This window comes from Triturus cristatus, chromosome 7, assembly GCF_964204655.1.
Source record: "Triturus cristatus chromosome 7, aTriCri1.1, whole genome shotgun sequence".
Taxonomy (NCBI): domain Eukaryota; kingdom Metazoa; phylum Chordata; class Amphibia; order Caudata; family Salamandridae; genus Triturus; species Triturus cristatus.
Window position 1 is genome coordinate 1355355927 of NC_140590.1, and position 22673 is coordinate 1355378599.

At 44.4% G+C, this 22673-nt stretch overlaps 1 protein-coding gene across 2 annotated transcripts in view; it reads left to right on the forward strand.

The window, feature by feature from the left end:
• NFS1 (NFS1 cysteine desulfurase) overlaps positions 1-22673 on the forward strand; it is a 548610-nt gene that overhangs the window by 508887 nt on the left and 17050 nt on the right. For both annotated transcript variants that reach the window (XM_085619037.1, XM_085619036.1), the window contains exons 11-12: positions 4260-4343; positions 4426-4515. In XM_085619037.1, coding sequence (XP_085475163.1) covers positions 4260-4343; positions 4426-4515 — 174 coding nt within the window. The remainder of the gene's footprint in view (positions 1-4259; positions 4344-4425; positions 4516-22673) is intronic.

The window sequence follows — 22673 nt, forward strand, 5'->3', positions numbered from 1 at the left end:
TTAGATGATAGTGCCCGACAGATCGTAATCAGCTAAGTTTGTCTAATGGCAATATATTTGGAGCAAAAAAACTGAAAAGGATTCAAGATTGAACAGGCAAAAAGGACAATTTGTGAGAGCTAGTACTTCACACTCATCTACTACTTGACTCATTCAGCAGTAAAATGGCATATCTGAACTGTAAGTACAGAGATCTGGCCTCGGGTAGTTCTATTCAATTTTTGGAAATCCTCACAGTTCATTCTGTCCTTTAAGTCCAGAAATCTGCCTGGTAAGTCACCGGCATTAGTGTGGCATAACCACCAATTCTTTAAATGGCCCCAGTATATCTCTTTTAGACTCATTAATGTTTTTTTTCTGTATCGCTTCAGAATTGGTCCATAATTCGGGCATCCCCAGACTAAATAGCCACTTCTTAACATACTTAAGCCAAGATATTTTTCCTTTGTGATCTAATGCAGTAATCTCAGCAACTGGTTCTCGTATGGAGAGTGGTAAGTCTTTGCTCCATACTCTAATCCAATAAGCAAAGGGCCTAAATGTAGCCATATGAGCTATGTTTTGAGGCCGAGATCCAGGCAAATGAGGGGTTAGGAGCGCATTATAAGTAAGTGCAAGCACAAATCTCGTAAAACTATTCTCTTTTCTTTCAATACCCCCTATGGTGTTCAAACCCCATAGTTCGGCAACATACAGGGCTGCTGCAATACCTTTTGCTCTGTAGATTTCAATTACCAGCCGTACAGGCCTAAACTTTGAGGTCTTCAGTTTTTAGATGTAGCACAGCTCACATGCTGTAATGTTACCCGGCTATTTGTGGGGACCATGATAGTGTTAGTGAGCCTGACCCCCAAGTATTAAAATTGTTTCACTTGCTCCAACTATGTGTTGCCAAATGTAATATTGCCTTTGAAGAACTTATAAGGGTTAAAAGTCATGAATTTAGTTTTAGTAAAAACCGATTCAGTAGATTATGTAACCCAATGGGGATTTTGAAATTAATAAGATATCGTCAGCAAATAGCATTGATGATATCTTCTGTCCAGCAATCATGGGAGGATCACCAGTGCAATCAGCCAATGAATCTATCATCCAATTAATGTATAGGGTGAACAGAGTTGGCGCCAAAACACATCCTTGGCGTACTACCCTGTCCACCCTAATGCGTTCAGTTAGTTCGCGTTTCCCCCTTATCTTATTTGGGCATAATTGTTAGAATGGAGCCTTATCATGATATGCATTAGGTTTTGGGGAACCCCCATTCGTTCTAGGGCTGTCCACATTTTCCCTTTAGGCATGAGGTCAAAGGTTACAGTCAATGCACAAAAGTCCCATCTTCAATCCTCACAACTGCAACCATATCTGGTAGCAACGCTAAACACTCTGAGCTCTAGCCTCTCCCAATGCAGCTAGAATTCAGAACTTTCAAACTTTATTACTACAGTTTCAAAACAACCAATACCTAACAGTCAAAACTTTCATGCAACTATTAAGGATGACGGCATCATGCATTGCAATAGTGCCTCACGCAAGAGTACACATGCGTCCTCTACCGCAATGCTTAGCACGTCAGTGGAATCAATCACAGGGTCGATTAACAGATCTAGTGTTGGTAGACAGCCGCACTTATTGATCTCTGCAGTGATGGAACATACACAACCTATCAAAAGGTCAGCCCTTCATCGACCCTATTCCACAAGTCGTACTGACAGCGGATGCATCTCTCACAGATTGGGGTGCCCATCTCCAGCATCTAACAATTCAGGGTTTGTGACACCAAACACATGAGTCTCAACATCATTCACTTGGAGCTTCTAGCTGTTTATCTAGCACTAAAAGCTTTTCAACCTCACCTCATAAGGCAAGTTGTCCTAGTCCGGACCGACAATATGGCAGCAATGTACTATGTACAAAAACAGAGGAGGGGGGAACACTCTCTACAATTTCCATGCCTCTCAGATAATTTGGCATTGTGCAATACTTCACAAAATTCCTCTTCTGGCAGAACACCTTCCAAGCATGCACAACCAATTTGCCGACCTCCTCAGCAGGATAAGGCAACAAGTGCATGAAGGGAACTTCATCCCCAGGTTCTTCTTCCATACTTCCAAAAATTGGGATTTCCACAGATGGACCTCTTTGCCTCAGCAGAGAACTTAAAATGCCCAAACTTCTCCTCCAGGTTCCCACACCATCTATCCAAAGGCAATGCCCTGTGGATAACTGATCAGGGATATTTGCTTATGCTTTTCTGCCTCTCCCTCTCATTCCATTTTTGGTTCGGAAACTCGGGCAGACATCTCACACTGATTTTAGTGGCTCCCACATGGGCTCGTCAACCATGGTCACCACACTACTAGAACTGTCAGTCGTTCTACACCAAAAGCTGCACCTCACTTCCAACCTTCTCACACAGAACCATGGAGAAATCAGACATCCAAACCCCAAGGAGCTAAACCTAGCGATCTGGCTCCTGAAGTCGTAAAAGTTTGGATTCCTAAATCTACCACCAGCTACCACCAGATTGTATGACAATTCTTAAAGAAGCAAGAAACCCTACTACTAGAGCATGTTATGCAGCAAAGTGGAAAAGGTTTGTTGTATATTGTAATAATAACACAATCGACCTGCTAGATGCATCTATACAAAATATTATTTGTTATCATTTGCATCTACAGCGAGTTGGCTTAACCTACACATCTATTTGACTACGCCTTGCAGCAGTAGCTGCACATCTGCAAAACAGACAACATTTATCCTTATTCAAAGTTCCTGTCATTAAAGCTTTTATGGAAGAATACCACCACTCGTGGAACCACCTGCACCTGTCTGGAACCTTAATATTGTTCTCACAAGGCTTATGGGTCCACCTTTTGAGCATTTACACAATTGTTTATTACAATTTCTTTCATAGAAGTTTGCCTTTCTAATTGCTGTCACTTCATTAAGACGTGTTGGTGAGCTACAGGCATTAACTTTAGAAGAACCTTTCTTTCAGCTTCATAAGGACTGAGTGGTTCTCCGTACAAATCCAAAATGTCTTCCTAAATTAGTTTCTGCTTTTCACATTAACCAATCAGTTGAGTTACCTGTGTTCTTCCCTCAACCTGATTTAGTAGTAGAAAGGGCTCTAAGCACACTTGATATCAAAAGAGCACTAATATACTATATTGATAGAACAAAAGATTTTCACACAAAAAAAAACGTTTTGTTGCATTTGCTCCACCTAATAAAGGAAATCCTATCTCTAAATCTGGCATTTCTAGATGGATTGTTAAATGTATTCAAACTTGTTATTTTAAAGCTAAAAGAACTTTAACTATACTTCCTAGAGCACATTCTACTAACAAAATAGGAGCATCTATGGCCTTTTTAGGTAACATTCCCTTAGCTGACAGATGTAAGGCAGCTGCATGGTCTACACCACACACATTTGCCAAACATTATTGTGTGGATGTAGCTAATGTAGGACAAGCAGTGCTAAAAACTATTTTTCAAAGAACTGCAACACCCACTGGTTAGCCACCGCTTTGGGAGGATACTGCTGTACAATCTATGGAAAGCATGTGTATCTACAGCGCACATGCCCCAAACGGATTATGTTACTTACCCTGTAAGCATCTGTTCTTGGCATGTAGAGCTGTAGATTCGCATGTGCCCTCCCTCCTCCTCCGACACCTGTGGTTGGTTCAGTTCTAATTATTCACATTACATACCTAGGGACATCCCTTTACTATACTACTTACTCCATTCTCACCCTCTTGCGGTAAAACAATCCAACAATGGAGTCAATGCCCATGCGCACTATCACCGAAAGGAGGAGTCACATTACCTTGTGACTGGGAAAGACTTCTTCGAAGAAAAAGAACTTGCAAACATCGGGAACCAACACTCATTGGCAGGAATATGCAAAGTATGTAAATCTAGTGCTCTACATGTCAGGAACAGATGCTTACAGTGTAAGTAACATAATGCATTTTGCAGTTGCAAGCCATAGGATTTTGCGAATTCCAGACTTTGCAACTGCAAAATACCTTTGTACATCAGGCCCATGGTTTCTTCTTGATAACAACTGATAGAAACATATTCATCGTGCCTATCCCTGTTTAAGGCCTTGTAAGTGCTTCCAAAAGGCAACATGTGGATGTCAGAAGAAAGACCATACATATTAAATTATATATTTCTTAATTAATTTGCACTATTTGTATGCCAGTAACACAGCTGATATTTTAAATTGTATTGCGTTTTGTGTCTTTAAGCGCATGTACATCTGCTTCCTTGGAACCATCATACGTTTTGAGAGCTATTGGAGCAGATGAAGATTTGGCACATTCTTCCATAAGGTAAATGACCGTGGATTGGATTAAGACCTTCCTTGGTAACGGTGCAAGTTTTTCTACATTTGACTTTCTCGCTGTCTTTTAGGTTTGGAATTGGTCGTTTTACAACCGAAGAAGAAATTGATTATACTGTTGAAAAGTGCATAATTGAGGTCAAGAGACTCCGTGAGATGAGGTATCCCTTTTTCTTTTTTGTTCTTTTGACTACTCAAATTCTTGCTCCAACTGAGTTCTGATGCCACTAGTCCTGTGGCAATAGTTGCAGGATTACTTCCCAGTAATCTTCATCACCCCTAGTCCAGATCTTCCTAGTCATGGCTCTGGCATTCCTTTCCTCTTGAGCCTGTTCATGTGCCTCCAACAGGTGCCCCTGGCATGAATTAGGACGAGCTGGAACTAACCACATTGATGTGTGATCATGTGCTCAGTTGAGTGAATTTTCTCTTTTTAGAACTCTGCACCACAGGTGAGGTTGAAACCCCATTCACCCGCAGGCCATTGGTGGTGGTACCCTGCAATTTCCAAAAATGGGAACATGCGGTTCTTTCAATAGTGCGTAATAATAGAATTCACAATTTTCTGAGTACTGGTAATTTTAGAAGCTCTGGGAATGGAGGCATAGTGATATGAAGTGAATGGGCAATATTACATCATTTGTTCAAAGCTGGAAACCAGAGTTGAATCTCTGGACTCATACCACAACTGTAAATAATATATCCATTAGACCATGCATCCAACATGTCTGGTGGGGTGTGGCTTATACCACAAGACCTTTCATTTAAGCTACCCATATTGAACCTCTAAACATTTTGCATAAAGCATCTGCACTCAATGTCACCATATATCAAATGGAAGGACAATGAGGGATTGGCAGGGAAGCTTCGAGTCTTGAAGTCGCAATTCAAATACCTGGGATTTGAGATCACCATTGACAAAGATAGATACCTGGAGGGAAATTTAGGAAGAGTCCTAGAAGAGTTTAGAGTGGATGTGAATATGTGGGGTATGCTGTGATTAACGATCATATGCTGAGCCTCTCTATTTAAAAGGATTACCTTGCCAAAATTGCTGTATGTGCTGCCAAATACTCCATTTGCGATATCTGAAGCCTATTTCACTAAGCTTGATAGCATACAGAGATGGCTCCTTGCAAGAGCTCAGGATCTACTACAGGGTGACACAATTAGATGTGATGAACGATTGGGAGTTGAACTACCATTGTACACCGGCGACACAAGTTGAAACGGCACAGATGGTGCCAGCCACCGGAGAGGAAACACCTGCCCACACCAAAAAGGTGACCCTGAAAGTGGGGGACGACGTCCATAGAGCAGTTGGTTGGCAGGGAAAGCTCCTGCTCACCTCTCTGTTGTGAAAGGGAATGGCCCTAAAATAAGTCTTTATGTTAGCAGGCTTTAAGAAGTGGGAATAGATTCTCTGGGAGACTCACACATACACTCCAAAAAGAGTAGGTTAACTTGGCAGATACCCTGGAATACACTCCACTGGAAAACTGGGTGCTACAAGGTGAAATAACTCAGAAGCCGGTTTCACAACTTTACCGTACCTTGATAAATCCGAGCTCTGCATACCTAATGGGAGGCAGATTTGGGGGAAATTGACAATATAGAGTGGGAGGTGGGCCTCATGCACCTGAGGGAGATAGCCATTAATTCCCTACTAAGATTAGAGCAGTTTAAAATAATACACTGGTCATCAAGCCTTAAATGTTTGAGGTTTGTTACTGACTAGGGAAAATTCCTATATATTATATGGGGATGCCCCAAAATGAAGATGTATTGGAGGGAAGCGATACAGGAGCTGGAGGCAGTCATGGGCCTAAAGATCCCGGTAACACCCCAATTGAACTCTTGGGGATCTCGAACGAAGTGGATATTCCGCATTGACTTCTAGGATTCTGCATGATGGGATTTATGGTGGCCAAGAAAGATGTGGCAAGGCTGTGGGGGAAGACAAACATTCCGATAACTAAGTGGAAAGAAGGAATGAAGATGTGCACGGAAGCAGAAAAGGTTGTTTTGAAAGCGGGACGTGCTTAAAGAAGTTCAACTGGGTGTGGTGAGCATGGAGAAACTACTATGGTCTTGATGTATTAAGCTGCAACTCCCCTGCCTACCATTCGAAGAGGCGGGAAAGGGGGAGCCCACTGGACAAATCTAGGATGAATATTCCAGACACCAGGGGAAGAGGTAGAAGTGGAAGGTGGGGGAAGTCGAAAACAGTAGTTTGTTATCAAGCTGTACTGTATGCTTGGTTCCGTGCCTTTTAAAGTATTTGTACTTGATGTCTGCTATTTTGTAAGCAGTCATGTGGTGCAAATATACTCTTTGTGTGATACTGTCAATGCGAGATTGCTCTTTAACAGTTTGGCATGAATGTAGAGCAAAGACAATCTTATTACGTGAACAAAATTTAACTTCATCATAAAAAAGAGAACCCAAGAGGTGAACACAGTTGTTAACTAAGTGGGAATGTACAGAGATCTCCTTCCTTTCAGTAAGGCAGGGAAGGCCCTCTGTTGAAGGACCTTCCCTCTCCTGTGAAATGAAAAATTATATTTATATAGCGCGTAACTGCCCGGAGGCCTCGTCGCGCTTTAAGCAGAGTCCTATGACGGCTCCAAGATGCATTAACACGTTTTGGCGAACAAATGAAATGAAAAATTATATTTATATAGCGCGTAACTGCAGAGTTCAGTCTCACTGGCCAAGTGCAAGAGGTGCAATTAACACCAGGGATTTTAACAGTATCTTTCTTTATGACCATGTTCACCTTTCGTGACCATTTTTACTCAACTGGCTACTTATTGTACCTAGACCCAGTTGTCAAGGCTCATGAAAGGGGCCCTCGAGAGACTCCATTGCAACATATGTTCTATTCAAACAGTGTAGGAGTGCTTCTGATTCAGTGAATGCAAGTCCGGTCTTCTCTCCCTTTCTAGATGGGCATTTGGCTACTTAATTTCAGTCAACCCCAGGGTGGGAAGAAGAGATGTTGGGTAATTTTGACAGGGTAAGACTTGCAGAGAAGGTTGACCTCAGCAGTAACTACACTCTACCTCCCAGTGCAAACTCTCAGAATGGCATGGAAATTTTCCCAATTCATGTTTTAGAAGGTTAACAAGTATTGGGTGTCAGACTTGACCCTATGATGCAATAGAGCCTCTCTGACGCCATTCTTTAAGTCTTGAAAACTGAGTTCTTCTTCCCTCAGATAAATACATGCAGGAGGATGTTGGGAGGGAGACGGTAGATGAGTGTTTGAATGGAGGCCCTTTTCGCAAGAGAAGGAGCCAGACACCATCCCCTACAGCAGTCCCAGCGAGTTTAAATAATTACACCAAACCAAAAGCAGTAATCATGCTTGTTAAGGTCAGTGGGGGTGTCCTCATCAAACAGCACTCTGTGTGCAGGGAGGTGTGTTCAGCATCTTTTGACCTGAACTCAGAGGCCTAGAGGGAGATCATTAACCTCCTGTTAGATGGTAAGAAACTCTGTGCTCACTGCACCGATGTCCTCCAGTAGAAAATTGATGCATTTAGCCATATCGCTGAGTGCCTTCTAAGCGGTGGCAGCCAGAGTCCTCTTTCTAGCCAAAGAAGATTTTTCTGATTTTCAGAGTCTTCTTTCTCCTCCAGCCGCCTCTTCCGAATCTTAAGCTTCCTGTTAGAAAGGAGGCGCACACTAGCCCTTTCCTCAAGTGTCAGCCAAGGCGAAGTAATCTCACTCGCCTTAATGGAGCCTTAACACCCCCCACCACCCCACCCCCTCCTCCAGACTCCATCCCAGTAGGTTCACTCTAGGACGATCAGTGAGACGTCCTCCACTTGGTGTATGTCACTCCCGAGCGATGTGTTTTCTTGATGTTGCAGGACTGTAAAGCCCTAGAAACGTCTCCCATCAATCTCAGTCCCAGCCACCTGTGGTCCAGTCAGCCTCTCTGTAACATCATGTGGACGATAACAAGCTCCCACACTGAAGAGCTAATCATGTCCTCAGAAAGAAGGCATGGATATTAGTCCCACTTCTTCCTTGTAAGGAAGATTGATGAAGGTCTCCAAGCCATCCTTGCACTTCACAATTTCAGATGTGTTACTTTCTTTGCAGAGCTTCTAGAAGCCTACTCCCCACAAGGTGCTGACGCTGACATAGTGTTTAATGGATGTGCAGTATCATTACTTTCATGTTCTGCCAGTCCACAACATAGGATACACCCCCACTTCACAGTGGGAAACAAACTACCAGAACATGCAACTGCCAGAGCAGGACTCTGTAAGACTTCACTAAGAACTTGGGTCTGATGACTGCTTTTATGTGGCTGCAGAATTGAATTGAATTGAAATTAAATTTATAAAGCGCAGCTCATGCCTGGAGGCATCCTGGCGCTATAAACAATCTAAGAACAGTAGAAACACTAGTACAGACAGCAATCAGGTTAGTTCATTCAGATGGTTTGTGTGAACAGCCACGTTGTCAAACCTTTCCTGAAACTAATCAAAGAGGGTGCTGTTTTTAAAGTAATGGGTAATGTATTCCACAGCATTGCTGCTGATTTGAAAAGTCTCCTGCCTCCCCAGGTGGCCTTCTTGAAGGGGGTGGTTGCCATGTTCCTGGCTGTTCCTGACTATAAGGTTCTGTTGGGAACATACCATTTTAATGTGTTCCTAAATTGTGTTGGTCCTAGATTGTGTAGTGATTTAAAAGCCAGGCATAAGACTTTAAACTTGCATCTCTGCCTGACTGGAAGCCAGTGTAATTCTTTTATGGCTTTTCTCGCTGAAACATTTTTAGGGATTTTTAAGATAAGATGTGCCGCCGCGTTTTGTACAATCTGAAGCCTGTTAATCAGGCCTGAATTGATGGTGAGGTAGAGGCTATTACAGTAGTCTAGGCGGGAGAGGACCAAAGCCAGAGTCACTGTTTTCAAAAGTTCCTCTGGTATATATTTCTTAATTTTGTTGATTAATCTTATAGCACAGAAAGAGATGGCTGTGACTTTACTGACTTGGTCCTTGAATTTGAGTTCTTTATCAATAATGATGCCCATATCCTTAGTTTTAGCGCGGCGGGTACAGGTAGCACATCAAGTACTGGTGGCCACCAGTCAGGTGTCCAGAGGGAGGGTTTATTACCAAAGATAACCTCTGTTTTGGACGCGTTCAACTTCAAGCAGTTGCCGTCCATCCAGTCACTCACATTCTTCATACAGATCTTAAAGGCCTCGCCCGGATGCTTTTCTTCATTTGTTAAGGACACCACAATCTGTGTGTCATCAGCATAGGAAGCTAGGGCAAATCCTGCTTTTTATTATCAAGGCTAATGGTGCTACATATAGATTAAAAAGTGTGGGACTCAGGGCAGAGCCCTGCGGAACTCCACATGGTAGAGAAAACTGTTTGGAGGTTACTGACCCCATTGCTACATTTAGTTGCCGGTTGGTCAAGAAAGATTTTAAGAGTTCAAGTGCAGTGCCTTTTATTCCTGCTTCCTGCAAACAGACACCCAAGATTTCATGGCTGACCGTATCAAAGGCCGCCGAGAGATCAAGCAGCGACTCAGTGCTGTGATGCTTCCTGAAACCATGTTGTGTTTCGTCTAATAATGAATTAGATTCAATATGTTCAGTGATTTGTTTATTCATTGAATTTTCAATACACTTGGCAACGAAGGGTAATCTTGCAATAGGGCGATATTTGCCGGGTTCTGAGCTATCAAGATTGTCTTTTTTTTTAAAGGGGGAGAATGGTGGTGCGTTTCCATTGAGTGGGAAAAGTTCCACTGGCAAATACTGTGTTAATGATAGAGCCCAGGTACACTGCTCGTTGTGTGGGTATCAGGTGCATTATGCTGGGCGGGCAGGGGTCATATGGAGAACCAGACTTAATTGATAAAATAAGGTCTATTAATTGTTCGTCTGAGATTTCTGAATTCAATAAAGCTGGTTATATCTTTCTTGGGGTTGGGTTTATACTTGCTCTGGGTGTTAATGCTTGTGAAATTATCATAGATGTTTTTTGAAAGGAGTTCGCTAGTAGGTTACAAAAGTCCTGACTTGATTCCATATGGTTGATCTTATTAGGTCTGACCAATTTGTTGATCACCGAAAATAGAGTTTTATTGGTGTCACAGGCATTTTTATTTTTTTTATTTCAAGTCATTTTTATTAAAGTAACAGAGACAATACAATAACTCTTCCGTACACAAGGTTCAAAATAGTCATGTCCATCACATACAAATACAGAAATAGAAAATGAATAGCAAGACAAATGAAATAAAGAAAACCCATTCCAGCTCGCATCATCAATATACAGGTACATCCCTAGTTACATTGCTCAATGTGTGGGCGCAGCGCCCCTGGACTCGAGAGGTCAACCACGCCTCAGCTCACAGCAACCCCAATCAGAGGGACCAACCACAGTATACCACTCAAGGTGGCTCATAATGAAAGGAGGATGCATCCAATGATTTCCAAAGCTTTTTGTTAGAAGGGCTCCAGGTAGAAGCCTGCAGAGCCGGATTACTAGACCCCCTCAGGAAAGATAACCACTCCTGCCAGATTTTAAAACTCACTTCAGTCGCATTTTTCCATTTGCAAAGAATCACTTTACATGCCATTGTTAACATTAAATCCAACAGCTGACGATCTTGGTCTATTGTTATTTGCGGATCCAGCGCCCCCAGAATAACGTAAACAAATTCCTGTACAGGTGTTATCTTAAAAACGTGAGAAATGCAATCAAATATCTTCCCCCAGTAATCCCCTAATGAAGGACAGGAAAATAGCATGTGTGCAAGATCACCATTACCTGATTGACAGTTCCAGCTCACAGGAGAGTCTCTTAATTTACATCTGAAAAGCCTGTCAGGCGTCCAAAAGGCCCTGTTGAGGAGCATATATTTCGTCTGAAATAGGATGGGTGAGACTTTATGTGTAAGGGCTAACTTATGAATCACCTCCCAGTCAAAAGGTATGCCTGTTAGATTTGGCTCAGCCTCCCATATGACCTCCAACCTTTTGTGTTTTTTCATGGGTAAAGGCAACAACATTTTATACACCTTCGACACAAAGTGGCCAGCATGTACCAGTCGTGGGATATGAAGTAATAGCCATGGGACATAAGGAGAGAAGTTACTCGCTGTCAGCATCGTTTTAAGTTTTAGGAAATCATAAAAATCCATCGGGGTAAGATCATACCGGTGCTGTAAGGTCGAGAATGGCAGCGGAGCCTTATCATCATATAAGTCCTTCACCAAATTAATGCCCTTCTTGGACCAAGACTCCCAGAATATACTACTACCATTATATTTAAGACGGGCATTTCTCCACAAGGACATAAACGATGACCTGGCAAATGTCAACTTTGTTTTATGTGTTTGGTCGAGTCTAAGTAAAGCCCTTCTAGTATTCAGCATGATATATTTAGAGTGAGGTAGGTGTGACAGGTCCATCGTGAGAAGGGCCTCCAAAGGCGCATGGTCTACTAGTGCCTCCTCAATATTAATCCATAGTGGTGTATACGCAGGGGATTTTATCAGCCACTGAGCACCCTGTTTGCACAGAAACGCTGTCTGATAGCACCTGAAGGAGGGGAGACCCAGACCACCTTTGTCTTTTGCTAATTGTAATTTCTTCAGTGAGACTCTGGCTTTCTTGCCCTGCCACAGGAAATTCCCAAACAGCTGATCCACCTTAGTAACAAAAGCATTAGAGAACGTCATAGGGAGCATACTGGCCAGATAGTTGACCAACGGGGTCGACATCATTTTAAGCGTCTCTGCTCTACCCCACCAGGAGAGAAACTTTGGAGACCAACCTTCCAGTAATGTAGAAATCTTTTTCAGGGTCAAATCTTCATTTACTCTCAGTGTAGAGATCAAATCCTTATCAAAATCCAGCCCAAGGTATTTAAAACACTGAGGTTGCCATGTAAGCCCAGAATCTCCGATAATCTCCTTGCCCCCAACACTGTTCAAAAGTTTGACCTCCGTTTTATCTTTATTGAGTTTATATCCAGAGACTCTGGAAAATTCCTCGATGTCAGTCATGAGCGCCGGAATTGCCTCATCCGCTCTTTCCGACACAATAAGCACATCGTCCGCATAAGCCGTTAATTTTACAGTTCAATCTCCAAACGGTATACCCGCTATATTGGGATCATGCCTTATATGATATAAGAACGGTTCAATTGCCAACAAGAACAGTGAGGGTGACAGGGGGCAACCCTGTCGTGTGCCTTGCTGTAAACAAAAGGGGGAGGAAAAGGATCCACCGGCCCGAACACGTGCCGAAGGGCAGCAGTAAAGGGACATTACCAGTCTAGAGAATGACTCCCCTAAGTTGAATTTACAGAGAACAGCGCGGAGGAAGGACCAATCAACCTTATCGAATGCTTTTTCAGCATCTAGTGTTATTGCTGCAGTCGGTGTGTCTAAAAGTTTCGCTTTTTCTAGTACGTGCGCCAAAATCCTTGTATTGTCACTGGACAACCGGTTTTTAAGGAAGCCTGCTTGGGATGGGTGGATCAGCTGTGGGAGAACCCCCTGGAGGCGGGCGGAGAGTATCATGGCCAAGAGTTTGCAATCAATATTAATCAATGAAATCGGCCTATAGTTTTTCGGTAGCGAGGGGTCTTTCCCATCTTTAGGAAGTACAGCAATTATGGCCTCTGCCAAAGTACCTCTAACCTCACCCGATTTATTAATACCTTGAAATAGCTGTAGGAGGGGATCGACCAAAAGGGAGGGGAAGGTTTTATAAAATTTTGCAGTGAATCCGTCAGGGCCCGGGGCTTTCCCTACTTTTAAGCGTTTAATTGCAGTCTCTATCTCTGAAGAGCTAATTGGACCATTAAGACTGACCCGGTCCTCATCCGAAAGCTGTGGGAGTTCGCACTCATCTAAGTATTCCTTAATTCTAGATTCCTCTACCGCCTCATTTTTTGCATAGAGGTCCTCGTAGAAAACTCTAAACACCTCCGTTATTTTGTCAGGGTCTGAATGCGAGTGCCCCAATGCATCTTTAATGACACTAATAGAGTTCTTCTGAACCTTGAACTTCAAGTATGAGGCTAGGGACTTCCCTGCCTTATTAGACTCACAAAGCTTAAACCGCCTACCCTTATCAAGCCAGACTCCCGCTCTCTCACTAACTATTTTATTATACTCATATTTCTTATTCGCCAACGCAGCAAGAGACACCTCATCCCTATCTTTTAAATGTCTAATCTCTAGATTCCTAATGTCCATCTCCAAAGCCTCCAACTTCTCATTATAAGATTTATTCATTTCTGACCTAATTTTGATACACACTCCCCTTATAGTACTTTTCAGAGCTTCCCACCTAATGAGATCGGACGTGTCCCCCTGTTTATTGATCTGAAGGTAGGAGGATATCGCCTCCTGGATCTTGGACCGGTGCTTATCACTAGTTAGGATTTCATCATTCAGCCGCCAAGATGTCTGGCGAGAGGATGGTTTGGCATTAGTGATTGATAATGAAATGCACGAGTGATCAGATAATACACGAGGTTCAATGGTTGTAGATTCTAATCTAGGAACGCCATTCTGTGTGATAAGAAGAAAGTCAATCCGGGAATACGAGTCATGTGGTGAAGAATAAAAAGTATAATCCCTCTCAGTGGGATTCTGAAGTCTCCATGTATCCACCAAGTTAAAGCGTTTACACAGACTAAGAAAAGCTTTATGAGCCTTTGTTGACTTAAAGGTGCAGCGTGAGTCTCCATCTAAAGTTGCATCTATTGGAAGATTGAAATCCCCAGCTACTATATGCACCGCGTTGTCCAGAATAGTTTCAAGGTGCTTATTCAGTTTGTCCCAAAAGACCAAGCCTCTAGTGTTGGGGGCGTACACGCTAGTAACATAAAACTCTGTATTATCCCTACTCATTTTGGCCGTGACCCATCTACCATCTGCACTGACTTCAGATGCCAAGCTCTCCACCTTAGATTTCCTCGCAACAAGTATCAGGACACCATTCTTTTTGTTCACTGCCTCAGCACCTACCACCTCATTATAAAATTTATTCCTCAGGTGGTAAAACTGCTTAGCCTCAAGCTTCGTCTCCTGGAGTAAAACAATATCACCCCTCAGTCTTTTAACATAATCTAAGATCTTCTGTCTCTTAACAGGCTGGTTCAGACCCTTAACGTTAAACGAGAATACCTTCAATCTGTCCATATTACATACTCCCATCGGAGAGCTAATTGAGCTATTTAGCATCAGGAGGTTGCATCAACATCACAACATGCATATACTCCACAATGTAAGCGCAGTTAAAGCCGTAGTAGAGCCCAACACCACCCCCACCCATGAGCATTAAGAAGATGAAGATCATGCAAGCCAGAGAAAACAAAAGCAAAAAACAAGGAACACATACCCCTACCCAAAAAAACCCCAGCCCCCCACCCTCCCCACCCCAACTGTACGATATAGGCATGGTGACTGGAAAGAGAATGCGTCGGAAACCCCCCGTGCATGACTGTTACAGAAAGATGAAAACCATGGAACAGAGGAACTATCCCACTCGAACTGAGGCCTGTTACCACCACCTGGACATCAACACCCTCCCCCACTAGCACATCCCTCGGGGACCTCTTCAACCGGTCTAGCCCCTGCCGCTAAGCAACAACCCGCCCCCAACGATCATTACAAACCCACAGAGCGAACTTGTGAAACATGACCATTAGCAATCTTGGCCAATTAAACTGAAACCCATCTATTCGAAAGGCAGTAATCTAAAACATATTATGTGACCAGGTACCCGGAGCATCTGCATCTGCATACTGCCAACAGAACTGTCTTTGGAGAGTAACTCGAGGCAGAGAACATGCTATAGGTAACCTGTCCCTTTAAGTAGAAGTATCTCATGCAGGGCTGTGGTCACTTATAACCTGAGGCTGAGGCCTGCTCCACTGCCCACATTGAGGAGCTTGTTTCCATGTCCAGATCGTCCGGCCCATCAAGCATGCGTTTCAGTTTCAAAGGATCCGAGAAAAAATGTGGAGATCCGTGGACCAACACACGATACTTTGCAGGGCCAGCAAACCCATATTGGAAGCCCCTTTTCTTTAGCATCGGTCGCAGTGCCAGGAACGCTTTCCTAACCTCCACCGTCTCTTTACTGTAGTCCTGTGATATGTATACCTTGACCGATTTCCATAAAATATGGTTGTTTTTCCGCATGAAGTCAAGAATCTGCTCCACATGTTGATATCGCAATGGCTTGCACACAATCGCTCTAGGACCTTTCTGGTTTTTACTCATCTTGCCTGGCACTCTATGAGCCCTATCGAACTCTAGAGGATGGTGAAAGGACAGATTAGTAGCCTGGGTAAACCAAGACTCCAGGAAGGCCCCACAGCTCGCATGCTGCCCTCCGGAAGGCCAAAAATGCGGAGGTTTCCCCGTCTGTTTCTGTCCTCCAACTCCGCCAGTTTCTGCATAGTTTGATCCGAGGTTATGCATAAGCGCTTGATGGCTGCACACGACTTTACTTCTAGATCCTCAAGTCTGCTAATCCTCGACTCTGCCTCCACCAGTTTTGCATTGGTTTCGCGATTATCCTGCCTGATAGCCGCTACCCCATCCTTGGTTGCTTTAGCCAGCTCCCTTACTTCCTCCAGCTTATTAAGTATCAATTCCATCGGATCCGGAATGCTTTTCGCTCCCTTGCTAGGTGAACTAGGATTCGACTGATCAGATTTGAGCCTCTTCATGCTTTTCACAGATTCTTTACTATCAGCCATGTTAGCCCGTCGTGTATATTCCGTGGCCGGTCAGAAATGTCCTAAAGCGCTTCAACCTTCACCTGTGGAGTGCCTCCCGATTGCCGTCCCCTCTGCCGACTGGTAGCAGCCAATCCAGGTAAATTCACATTAACCTAATACATCACTACGCGTGCAACTATGGATTCATCACCTGGCGCCTTCCCGACCGTTACCTATGTGATTGGTGGATCTCCGAAAGGGCGCACGTGTTTGGGGGCGTGGTTTGGACGCCGAGAGAGATGGCGGCTCGGTGATTCTCTCTGCCCGTGCGTGAATCGTATGAGGGCGGAGGAACGGGTCTCACCGCTCCTATCAAGCTCCTGACGGTGGAATCAGTGATCGGAATGTGAGGGGGCCTCAGAGGCGTAGTTTGGAGGCTTTTCGCTGCTGGGAAGCGGCTCTACCGCAGCCTCGAGAGATCCGCTTGATGACTGCGAGGGCTACGGCAGGCAACGGGACCGCGTGACTGAAGGTGTGTCGGCGGCCGGGCTGTTGCTGGAGTGGATCGGGCCTGTGTGCGACTAGTGGCGGAGATCAGCGGGTATGTGGACAGGAGCGCGTCTGTGATGGGGCAGATGAGTTGCGTGGCGCGGTGAGAAGTCGTTGGCGCCTATCGCACAGACAAGATGGCGGCTACCGCGACATAGACGGAGAGCACTTGCGCTACTACTGCGGCGCCTGTGGGGTGTTTGGAGCCGACTGAGGTATCGGTCTAACGGGATTGATGAGTGCCTTCTGGATCGTGCCCTGGTGGTGCTAGATGTCGGGATTCGAAGCCGGATCTACCTCCTTCAGTGCGGCTGGGCTACGCTGCCCGCGAAATGGTGGTTGTGTCGACGTGGGAGCGTGAATGTGGTGGACTGCTCCCTCCAGGGTGGACCTAAGCTTGCAAGGCCGAACCTGAAGCTCCACCTGTGGTGTGACCTGCTTTACTAATCTGGAGTCATAAGAGCCTGTGTATGGGGTTATGGAGCTGTAAATGATTCAGGCGCTGCGTTGCGTGGGGTGAGTGTCACAGGCATTTTTTATTTGTTTAGTAAAATAATCTGTTTTGGCTTTTATGATATCTTTTTTATGTTTTGCAAGTTTCACTTTATATGCAATTTTCTCCTCTACCTTATAGTTTCTTCTCCATCTTTGTTCCTGTCTTCGACATTCCTGTCTAGATAGTCTTAGGTTCTCGTTGTACTAGGGTTTGGACAGTTTCCTTTTTATTGATATCCTGGAGATGGGAATTATTTTGTCCAGCGTGGCATTTAGCCAGCGAGAGAGGATTTCAATATTGCAATCTGCGACCCCGTCCGGCCCCAATTGGCATGGGGTAGCGGCAATCGCCTCGGCAAGTGCATCTGGCTGGTTTTTATGCCAGGCTCTGCTAGTGGTGTGTTGTACCGTTGGTCTATGCTGTGCTGATGTTATGGCCATCATGGACCAATTAACCACCCAGTGATCTGACCAGGTTAATGGGAGGGATGGAGATATCACAAGATTCTCCCAGTTGGAGAATATGCTGTCCAGCATATGGCCAGCTTTGTGTGTCGGACGTTTACTGACTAGGGGCAGTCCAAATGAATCCATGAGGTCAATAAGTTTGTGAGTTTGGGTCTTTCAAATTTTCTAGGTGTAAGTTAAAATCTCCCAACACCATAAAGTTTTCATTGGTGATTAGGGCTTCCATAGCGGAGCAGATTTTATCTATGAAGCTATTCCTATCCCCTGGGGGCCGATACACCAGAACTCCTTTGATAGCAAGTGAGTCTGGTGGTTCAATAGAGAAGGTCATAGCTTCAAAATCCGCAGTATGTAATGGTTCCAATCTGGTCTTGTAATTGTCTCGGTATAAAATCGCCAGACGTCCACCTCTTTTGAGTTGCCTGTCTGATCTTAAAATGGTGTAGCCATGAGGTGTAGCTGCAATGGTATCTGGGCCGGAACTCTCGTCTGCCCATGTCTCTGTTGGAAAAGCAATATCTATGTTTAATGTTAGAGCAAGCTCATGGAACTCTAATTGATGTTTCACCAGAGATCTAGTATTTAAGAGTAGGCAGTGGATGTTGTTTTTACTTATTGGAGGGGACTGGATTGGGTCTGTGGGCACGGATGTCATGATACTCAGAGAGGTCAGACTTTCAGAAGGTGCACTGCTTCCCTTTCAAGGTTATGTTGACTTCTAGGGAGACAGTTAATGTGTTGCTGGAGAACCATGCTATGTCCACGTATGGTTCTTCTGGTTAGTTGGAAATTAAATGTGGGTCTGGCTGAAGTAATGCTCTGCTACTTTGAACACTTGACCTCCTGCAGCATGTGGCTTCTGTACTGCAAGACGTTCGTTTCTAGTCCCTATCACCAAGTGATTAATAATGCAGTAGACCCTATTCTATTGTAACAGGGTGTTGGTCAAGATTCATCCCACTTGTTCCTAAGCCTAGTTTCTGAATTCTGCCTAAGCATATTCAAACTTGATGTCAGACATACTATATGCATATTTATTTATATAGGGTTGTGCATTGTACAGACCACCTGTTGGAGAAAGTGCTGCCAGCCGAGTTGCTACTTTAGCCACCATTGTTGGATCCAGCAAATTATACTTCTATTTACGAGAGACAGACCCTCCGTCCAATGTCCATGCACATGCCACTAATGCTAATGGAACTTTATTAGCTTTCTCCAGGCATGAATCTGGTGGAGAGTGGCTCGGAGAAACCTTTGTGCCTAATCTTATGCTTGATGCCATCTTCTTTTCTTCTCATTTACTTACTGTTCTGTGAATTCTGCACACAACTTTAGAACTGAAGCAAGCTAGGGCATAGTAGTAGGATGAAGATACCTTTATGTTTACTGTTTTCTTTCTGTTAATAAACAAACTAGTTTATTGACATTTTGTAAAGTACAGTTCTTTGCAGCATAAACCTAACAGGCAATTACAGCATTTACTTCAGTGCGTGCTCAAAAGTTGATAAACAGTACAAAGATATGTAGTGAGAGCATATATGATTAAATAAATAAAGATACCTAGGCATAGAAGTGGCACAGATGTCTCAGTTGATACAGTCTAAGTGAAAATTGACTTTTCAAGGAGTCTAGATCTTGTGCTTACAGTGGCATCAGGTGTTCAAAAAGCATGCATGTGTTCATGCCTTGTGACCATCACCTCGGGGTTGGGGAAGGACTGAGGTCACAGTGTCCAGTCCAGTGGTGGGCAGTTTTATTTTTTTGGCAAGCACCACACCTAGATATAATAACTGTTTGGCATAGCGATTGACATCAAATTCTTGAAGAATATGTAGGATAGCAAATTTCAGACAGTTCAGGATTGTCAGCCCAGGTCATATGCTAATGTGCCAAGTATCCCACTCCACAATGTCCATATCTCTGGGCATTCCATGACTGTGTAGAATTAAATAGTGTCTTGATGACACCTAAGTCATATTGGGGAGGAGTATGTTCCCATTTTCTATAGCCTTTGTCTTATGTAGTACACCCCGTGAAGATATTTAAACTGCATGAGGTCTATGGGGCTGGACATGGCTACTTCGCTTGGGTATGTAAGTGTCTCGCACATCTTTATCTGTTAACTCTTCCATATCGTTTTCCCAGGCCTCTCATAGAAAGGCAACAGTGTAGGGCATTATTAATCAGGCATTTGTAGATTCAGGAAATATTATCACCTTCTAAGTCTCCCATTGGGATCTTAGCCTCTTAACAAGTTAAATTCTGGAATATCAGTGGCTCTTTAGAGATGGACGAGATTGCACTTGACACATCTAGGGGTACTAAAAGATTTGGGAATTTTCGAGTGCAGATTTACTTTGCAGTTCCACAAATTAGTAGAGCTGAAATTGAAAAGCTATGACTTTCATGTATAATATATAGATTTGTTCTCATTTGGTGAAGCCGTAGATAGAAGCTACCTCCATCATGGTTCACATCCAGAGAGATGTCTAGTCCTTTAGTTTGACTTAGTGATTGAATTGCTTGTAGTGCCTCTTTCCAGATGCCAAAGATTAGTATTATTGCTGACGGGAAGTCAGACAGGCAGTGACTCCCCCTCCCCCGCCCCCGCCCCCCACCCTCCCACCTCCCCTACAGGTAGCGTCGGATGAATATGATCTAAACCTCCCATCTTTCAGCCTGGCAAGTTGTCGGTGCTCAACCCAAAAAGCCATTCAGTAAATACAAGAAGGTGGGAGGTGCAATAGTAAGAAGAGCTTACATTTGGTAGGCCAATGCCTTGTCATAGCTGCAACTGTAGCTTTTAGCATTAAATAACTCTGGAAGGCCGTCCTCCCATAACAAACCTCAAACTAAGTAATTGACAGAGTGTAAGAAGGCCAGTGGAATACGGTGCAGGTGATTTTGGAGTGTATGTATCAGTTTAGAGAGGGAGGCCAAACTCAAGATTGCTCCCCGTCTTAGCGGAGACAGAGTAAGTCCTGACCAATTGTTCATGTCCCTTGGAATCTAGTCTGTCAGGAAACTAATGCTTTGACTATGTGAACACCGAGGTACTTGAAACCCTTGCAGTCATTTTTGGGGTTTGGGTCCCAAAGAACATCCTGTAGTGATAATTAGACCGGGAAGAGGGAGAATTTGGAAAAGTTAACACGGAGACCAAACCGCTTCAGAAACCAGTTTAGGAGGAGTATTGTATGTGTCATCAGGTAGAGAGCATGTCATCTCTTTATTCCACTGGTAGCCCTTGACCTTGTCTTGTCTATATATCTGGGCCATTACATTCATTAAACAGATAGGCCTGTATGCGACACATTGTTCTGGCGGATTACCCTGCTTCAGATTGGGGTAGGGTGGAGCGTGGTAGATTGGGGTAGGGTGGAGTGGAGTAGATTGGGTTAGGGTGGATTGTAGTAGATTGGGGTAGGATTGAGTGGGGGTAAATTAGGTTAGAATAGAGTGGAGTAAATTAGGGTAGTATAGAGTGGAGTAAATTGGGGTCGGATAGAGTGGAGTAACTTGGGGTAGGATGGAGTGGAGTAAATTGAGGTAGAATGGAGTGGGGTAGATTGTGTTAGGGTGGAGTGGGGTACATTTGAGTGGGGCAGATTGAGGTACGTTATAGTTGAGTAGGTTGTAGTGCAGTCAGGGAGAGTGGGGTGTGGAGTGGAGTAGATTGGGTTATAGTGGGGGCCGGTTGGGTTGGAGTGGGGGCCGTTGAGGTGGAGTGGAGTCTGGGCAGATTGGGAGAGAATGGAGTCTGGGCAGATTGGGGTAGAGTGGAGTCTGGGCAGATTGGGGGTAGAGTGGAATAGATTGGAGTGGGGCAGGGTAGACAGTAGTGGTGTATGGTGGAATGTGGCTGTTTGAGGTAGGATGGCGTCGGGTGGAGTGGGGTAGAATGGGGTGGAGTGGAGTGAGGTAGGTTGGGGTGGAGTGGGGTAGATTGGATTGGAGTAGAGTGGAGTGGGGTAGATTAGAGTAGAGTAAGGTAGATTGGAATAGTGTAGATTGGGATAGATGGGAGTAGATTGCGGTAGTGTGGAGTGGGTAGATTGGAGTTGTGTGGGATAGAGTGGTATGGGTGGATTGGGGTAGAGTGGGGTGGATTGGGGTAGAGTGGGGTGGATTTGGCTAGAGTAGATTTGGGTGGATTAGATTGCGGTAGTGTGGAGTGGAGTAGATTAGATCGCTGTAGTGTGGAGGGGGTAGATTAGAGTGGGAGAGATAGGAGTGAAGTGTAAGAGATGAGAGTGGGATGCATAGGAGTGGGGTTGAGTGGAGTGGGGTAGACTAGAGTGGTGTGGTGTATATTGGAGTGGGATATATTGGGGTACAGTGGAGTGGGGTAGAGTAGATTGGCTTGGAGTGGCGTGGCATGGGGTAGATTGGAGTGGTGTAGAGTGGAGTTAGGTAGATTGGAGTGGACTGCTGTAGCATGGAGGTGGATGGAGTAGATTGGGGTAGATTAGAGTGGAGTAGGGTAAATTGGCGTGGAGGGTGGGGTGGAGTGGAGATGAGTGGGTAGATTGCATTGGAGTGGGGTTGGGTTGGGTAGAGTGAAGTGGGGTAGACGAGTAGTGTGGCGTACAATGGGGTGGATTGGAGTAGATTGTAGTGAAATAGTGTAGATTGAGGTGGAATAGAATGGAGTGGGGTAGATTGGGGTGGAGTGGGGTATATTGGAATAGAGAGCGGTATAGTGGAGTAGGGTAGATTGAAGTGGGATAAGATTGTAGTAGAGGGAGTATATTGGAGTGGGGTGGTTGAGTGGATCGGGTGGAGTGGCGTAGATTGGAGAGAGGAGGGATACATTGCAGAGGGGTAGATTGGAGTGACATGGGGTAGATTGGGGTGATGGATAGATTGGAGTGGCGTTGGGTATATGGGATTGGAGTGGGGTAGATTGGAGTGAGGTTGGATTGAGTACAGTGGGTTAGATTAGAGAGGAGTGGGGTAGATTAGATTTGAGTGGAGATGGGTAGATTGGGGTGGTGTGGGGAAGCTTGGAGGGGGTAGATTGGAGTGTTGAATTTGTGTGGAGTGGCGTAGTGTGGAGTGGGGTAGATTGGGCT